This window comes from Anneissia japonica, unplaced genomic scaffold, assembly GCF_011630105.1.
Source record: "Anneissia japonica isolate Jap-2015-1 unplaced genomic scaffold, ASM1163010v1 scaffold288091_len1417266_cov198, whole genome shotgun sequence".
Lineage (NCBI taxonomy): Eukaryota > Metazoa > Echinodermata > Crinoidea > Comatulida > Comatulidae > Anneissia > Anneissia japonica.
The window spans coordinates 654,296-661,479 of NW_022684833.1; the positions used below are offsets into that span (position 1 = coordinate 654,296).

The window sequence follows — 7,184 nt, forward strand, 5'->3', positions numbered from 1 at the left end:
TTTTCCTACTGACCTACCCATTTTTTGGATTTTCCCAAAATGTGGCCAACACAAGAATTTTTTTTTTTTTTTGGCCTTATTGTTAATTTATTTTATAATATTATATTTTCTTTTATTATATTATGATATGTGGATAAATGAATAAAGAAAGAAATTGTAAGCAACTGACAATAGAAATAATAATACCGTACTTATATAATGAATCCCAGACCCCCTCCAGGTGCTGTAATTTTATGTCCTAACTATGTTGCTAGTTGCCTGGGCACCTTGTAACTGTACTTAAAATTCTGTCTTTGATATTCCCATCTCTTCTGTTGACTATAACTTGTAGGCCTACATTTTTATGTCGTATCTACAACTACACATGGTGTGATGAGGCCAGTTTTTCTTACCACATTTGAGATTTGATTGGTGTAGCTTAGCAGTGCTTATATTAGAAGCCCTGCAGCATAAATTTGATTTTCTACATGATTTTAAATCACATTTTTTTACTAATAGATTTTAATTGTTAAGAAAGTTCAATAATAGACGACACCTTAAAGCTACACTGCCACTGAAAATAAAAGTTTTTTCCCTTAAGTGGGATTATACCATATCTCTAAACCAAGGTGCCTTCCCATGTGTACCACTGGTGGAACATGTATGTCAGGGGCGGATTTAGGGGGGGGGGCGGCCCGGCCCCGGCCCCTCCTTTTGAGAGGAAAAAAAAAAGAGAGAAAAAGAAAAAAATGATAGCCCAGAATGCCTCAAATGTTATGTTCGGGCGTCTAGAACACAACAATTTCGCGGGGGCATGCCCCGGACCCCTACGACAGTGTTGTCTCAATTGGCCCAACTTTCGGCCCCCCCCTTTTGGACATTTCTGGATCCGCCCCTGTATGTTGAATTGATTTAGTTGAAAATATTCAGAATATATTTAACTTTTTTAAGTATGTTAGAAGTATTTAAAACAAATATTGTATGTAAAATGTTCAGTGAAATAACTGATATACTGTATTGTACAAGATTTGATTACTTATCCAGTTAGGTATTTTCTTTTTATTAAACAGTCGATTAGAGCACAAACTGTTTAGGTTTTTTGAGGGGTGGGTCTATGTGGTACTCACTCCACATGTACGAGACATGAAGAATAAATTTAATGAAAATATGTATTACTGGTGTTGTATAACTTGATTTAATAGACATGACTTATCAATAATTATATGTATAGTATTAAATGTACATGATGCATCAAAGTTACTGTATACAGTTAAACTTGCCTAAGTCGACTTCGCCTAAGTAAAATAATTTCTAAGTCGATCTTAATTTGCGTGCCAAATTGTTGTGTTTTCCATAATTTATTTAACAATCTGTAAGTCCAATTTCATCAAAGTCAAACAATTTTTCAATGTCATTTTGAATTCGACTTAGGCAAGTTCAACTGTACACTGTAAACATTTCATATAAATGAGAGATGTAGCAATTTTGATTTTTTTATAATTTGTATTTACTAAAATTTTTGCTGCGATTTCCTTCATTCTGTCTGGGCTAACAGTGTTAGTGTCTGGTTGTTTTTCAGACTCAGGGCAGCGCTGTCACCTTTTCTTTTCAGCTGGTGGGTCATTCTTCTTGATCCTGAGATCCCCACTCACCCATATGATTCTCTCATTTCTTTCTTTTTATTCATTCTTTTTATATTTCTGAAGTGCACGTATTACTGTCTTTGCCTATCGGATCAATCAACACTAATTTCATTTTTACTATGTTGTTAAAATGACAATAAAGGAGTATTGTTTCGTATTGTATCATACTATTTGAAGGTGTATATCAGTTTTATAATGATGTGTTAGGTGATTTGGCTGAATTGTATCTTATATATAATTTTTTTTTTTTTATTTAATTTTTTTTTTTTTTTTATTTCCAAAACCAACAGCGAAAAATCGCCACTTACAGGATGGACATAAAAAATATAGTATGAACTCTAAAAATACGGAAAAACAGTCAGGACATTAAAAAGTAAATCCTTAATTAACAGCAACCACACCAAGAACAAAGAATCAAGAAACAAAACTTAAACCTAGATAATTTTTAACATTAGAGATCGGAAATGTTTAAAACTGTTAAAAAAGATATCAATGTTAAAATAAATGAATAATTATAGGCTTCCATTCTGCAACATTTTTATCCCACAGCCAAAATTGAATATTAAGCACTCAGATCCGAAAGGCCAAATTTATCACTGGAATTTCATTGTAAAATTATTAAATATTGTATCATTTTTTTTTACTTTAAGTTATTAAGTCAATAAACCATATCTGTCATTTTATATGCGTGGAATAGCGAAAATCAGAAGAACCTATGTCAACCTTGATTCTTTTGTCAACCAATTAAAAGGTACCACTTCATTCATGAAGATATTTCAAATCGCCCACAAAATATTTGAATTACTCGTATAACAGAACTACATAGTTTTCAAAGTTACAGATCGAAATAATAATTAACAGATGTTTTGTAACAAAAATTCTTAAATTTGCTGCCAGAATTATATTGGTTATTGGAAGACAAGTATACACATTCAATTGATCAGAAAAATGTTATAATTTTCACCTGAAAGTCAAATGCATTGAAATAAACAAAACTAAAACTTTTGGTCATACCTGAAGTACAATTGCTTTTATAGTGTATTTTTATTGAAAATGAAACTATTGATAAAGCACGCACTACAAATGCATATGCCACACTTTCGTGCATGTTTATTTACTGTACTTTTGATTTCCTTTTGTCTTCGTATTGAGTAAAATTTCTATGATCTGATGTGACCCATCAAAGTTCTTCTGTGACCTAAACATTAGGTCGCAACCCATAGGTTGGGGAATGGTGTCTTACAGTATGACTTTGGAAGCATTTACATACAAATGATTATAAATGTTTCGTTAGGTTTCAAATTATTAATCTGGTCATTGGATTAAAAATTATACATATGAAACATGGTTTTTTTCATAAAAATTGCAAAAACGGTTTGCCATTTTGCAAATGAGGCAATTTTCCCATTGAAAAGCTACAAAAATGATTACTATAAGTAATAAGCGTGGTAAATATCAAGCTAGTAATTGAAAATAACAGCAAATAAAATAAAATTATTAAATTATCACTCCCGCCTGCGTCAAAAATTCGAGAAATATTGATGCTGGAATGGAAAAAAAAATTTTTTGCAGCATCAATTGTTCCAACAGAATAAAAATAACAATGCAATTTTGTGACTTCAAAATACATTTTTTTTAAAAACTATAAAATTAAGCCAGTTTTTATACAATATTTACTATTACAGACCAAATATAAACAGTCCCTCCCTCATCGATAAAAACAAAAGCGAAATAATCTGTTGTTCAAATTTTTTAAAAATAAAAAAAACCGCCCTCCCTCATCAATTTAAAAAAAAATAAGAGTGAATCTAATATATTTTCCTTTTGCTTTAATTTAATATGATTTATTATTAATTCTATGTTTGATTTTTTCTCTCCACCAATTTCGACCAGCTGGTGATTCACTAATATTAAATTAAATTTATATAACATAATTATAGTATAATATTTTTATTGGTGGTCCCAGAGGAGGACTACTTCTCATTTTGAAGTTTAGCGAAGTCCTACTTGCTTTACAATATGCATGAGTAATCTAGCAATCCAGGGTATATAAATGCATAATGTTCATAAAGCTCTCTGCTGTTTCTGCTAAAAAGAGATGACCTTGTAAGTTGTAAACATTAGACGCATGTTCGGGGTTCGTAAGGGAAACGTTTATTCTGTCTTAGGCTAGATAAATTATAAGTTAAAGATTAGCATGTTTTCGTGGATGGTGAAAATATAACTGAACTATAACTTCAAATTAACCTTTATTTATTAAAATAGTAGGTGGTTCAGTAGTATTGGTGCTAGCTAGGCCCTCAGCCAGGCTAGGCTCATGAGTGTGAAGAAATGCTTGCTGCGTGCTAGCAAAGCTACTTCTTGGCTCCTGATGATGATGGGATGGAAGCCTGTTTAGGCCTGGCTGGTAAATAGAGGCCTAGACCTAGAGGATTACTTAGGGGTATGTATATATGGGCAGACCTGGGTCGAGGAAAAGGAGCCTCGAATATGCTATCTAAAATTGATTTAGTTTTTAGTATTACAGTATACAAATGAATGTTTTGTTGCAATATATGGGGTAGGCCTAGAATAGAAGAATATTTCATGAGGTGAACTGAATTGTGTTCTATTCTATATAGACCTAGAATATCCAGTATTTCAAACATACAGTACATTGTTTAGACTACAGTGCATGTTAATGATTGTTGTATAATTAGGAAATTACCACTGAACAATTTAATTTTCTTTTGTTTACTCTTGTAGGGTCATGCAATACACTAAAGAAGTTGCTGTTTTGGAGGCAGCATTTCAGCTTGCCAGGAAACATATACCCAATGTTGTCAGATCAAGCATTACAAGCCTTGGTGATGCCAGTCCAGGAGATGCTAGCCTTGGTGATTTCTGCCAAGATGATACAAGGAAAGAAGTTGCAGACACGCTTGTTACTGCTCTGAACGAAATTGTTGCTGGCCTAGAATATCCATCAAGTCAAGCAGAAAAAGAACATGTCAGTTTTGCAATGCATTCAATATTATTTGATTGCTTCAGTAAAGATGTTTCATGTATGATTAACAGAAGTCGAAACAACACCTGCCATAACCCTCTAGATGTGTTTCCACGAATTGGATGCAGACTTTACTACATCATATTGATCAGAATGAACTGGGGTCATCTGTTTGGCCAGGTAATGAACAAATCTGTAGATGGTGTAAAATCATGGTTGTTGAGGGAGAAATTGTTCAGGTGTTCTTCCTTTTGGAGCCTGGCGCACACTGCTTCGGTCGAGCCTTAACTAAAAAATATGTCCACGCTTTGTGTGAGGGCTTGTATGATGCATCACCAGTGCACTGATCATTGGTGGAAGACTGAGCAGATCGTCATTGAAAACAATCCGTGCTGTCAGGGTCTCATGAAATTGAATTTCCTACCATTCTTAAGTGCACACAAAAATATAGTAGTGGCCTGAAAACCTATAAATTACTCTTTTTTTTTTTTAAATGCACTCAGTCTAAAAATCTAAGGTTAATTTAGAAAGAAAAGGGTAAATTTAGTGGGAGAGGAGTGTTGCCCTATTTGTCCTGTGTCTCATTAGATATTGCAATCTTATTTAATTATATTGATTGATCCAGTATAAATAGATTAGATTATACCCCTCTAATTAAAAACCACCTCCAATTAAAGACCACTTTTCTGTGGTCCATTAACAAATGTCTTTTATCTTTATTATTCTAATTAGAGACCAAGGCTGCAAAAGTCCATAGTCCCAAAAGTGGTCTTTTGGGACCACTTTTGGGTGGTCCCATCTAAGAACCAAAATTTTCCTGGGGAGGACCCCCGACCACCGCCTTATTTGGGGTTCATCGATTTATTGAAAAAAGAATATGTAAGCAGCGACTCAATTTTTGTTATGTACTGTACATACACACATAGTAGGGCTACTAGTATTTACAGTAATAAGAATGAGAAGTTTACCCGACCGTTGTCAAGCGGAGGAAAACCTTAAAATTTAAAGAACTTAAAGTCAACTCAGAAGTTGGGAAAGCTCATTTCCTGCCATTTAGTGATCAAATTTTTCCCAGGGAGGCCCCTTCCTCTTTGGGGTTATCCATTCATGGAATAAAGAATACGTAAGCAACTCAATTTTTGTGGCTACTGAAAGTGGCTACTATGTCATTGAATAGTTTGCCGAGGTAAGTGACTGTGAATCTTGGTACCAGTCAACACCTTTGATCACGAGCCAACTACCAATCAACGCTCATAATTAATCTTGCGAATATTTCCGATAAAATGCGAAAGGTTACAAATGCAGGCGGTTACGAATGTTACGAAAATTACTGGACACACAGCGGATCCTATGTTTTGTTAGGTACCTGCCTCCATGGTTTTTTTTAAAATGTGCGATGACAAACAAAAGTAAGTTCTTTGCAGGTAGACCATGTTTGATTTCACTAAATTTAACAATTTTAGGCCTAGGTGAGCTACTGATTTCCATGTGTTACCATACTACAGTATTAGATAGTATTATTAATTATTGTTATTCTCACGCTAAATGAAAATTCGTTTTGACGTTTTATTCGAGTATTTTCCGTTTTATAGCCAGGCCTAGTATGCTGATTTATCATTTGCCGGCCAGTGGAGCGACAATTTTACTCGTACATCGTCGACTCAGACCCTTGCTAAAACTAGGCCTAGTTTACCATACATAACGGACTAGTAGCAGTCTGGCTTTAATTATAAACTAATACTTTAGGCCAGGATGTGATTTATACAGAATCTCAGAATATTCAGCACTTCAAAGATGGCATTCCAAGGAGAGGAGAACCTATCATGAGATAGGACTAGGCCTGGCCTACTAAGGCTAGGTAGGTAAGCGTTGCGGTCGCATATCTGACGTTGGTACGACGTTCTTGTTTGGTTGCAAAATTTGGTCGGACGGTGGTACAACGTTACGATTTGTTACTGGCCCGACGTCGGCAAACTACTAAAAAGAAGGTTTAGTACAACCGTTGGCTCAACGTTGTCTAAAGGTTGTAAATATTAGATGTGATTGTAGACGTTGTCTCAACGTTTGTAATGATGGTTGGTTAAAACCGTTGGCCCGACGTTGGTTAGAGGTTGTAAATATTAAATGTAATTAAAGACGTCGCAACGTCATAGTACTTTGTTGGCCCGACGTCGGTAAACGTTAGTGGAGGTTGGTGACAACAGTTGGGCCACGTTGGTTAGAAGTTGTAAATTTCAAACGTTTACCGATGTCGTGCCAAAAAAAAAAATTTAAAAAATTGGTTTGTGTGGGAATCGAACACACAACCACCAGGTTTGCTATTCATTATCCACCATCAACTAGAATGCCTTAAAAAAAAAATGGTTCGTGTGGGAATCGAACACACAACCACCAGGTTTTGTTATTCATTATCCACCATCAACTAAACTGCCTTAAAAAAAAAATTGGTTCGTGTGAGAATCGAACACACAACCACCAGGTTTTGCTATTCATTATTCACCATCAACTAAACTGCCTTAAAAAAAAAAGAAAAAAAAAAATTGGTTTGTGTGAGAATCGAACACACAACCTCCAGG

General features: G+C 34.6%; 1 protein-coding gene across 1 annotated transcript in view; it reads left to right on the plus strand.

Moving 5' to 3' along the window:
• The first annotated feature begins 3,718 nt into the window (after positions 1-3,718).
• Positions 3,719-7,184, plus strand: part of LOC117107465 — a 9,891-nt gene continuing 6,425 nt past the window's right edge. Inside the window, exons 1-2 of the mRNA XM_033249167.1 lie at positions 3,719-3,728; positions 4,368-4,788. Of these exons, the coding sequence (XP_033105058.1) occupies positions 3,721-3,728; positions 4,368-4,788 (429 nt within the window). The 5' untranslated portion in view covers positions 3,719-3,720. The remainder of the gene's footprint in view (positions 3,729-4,367; positions 4,789-7,184) is intronic.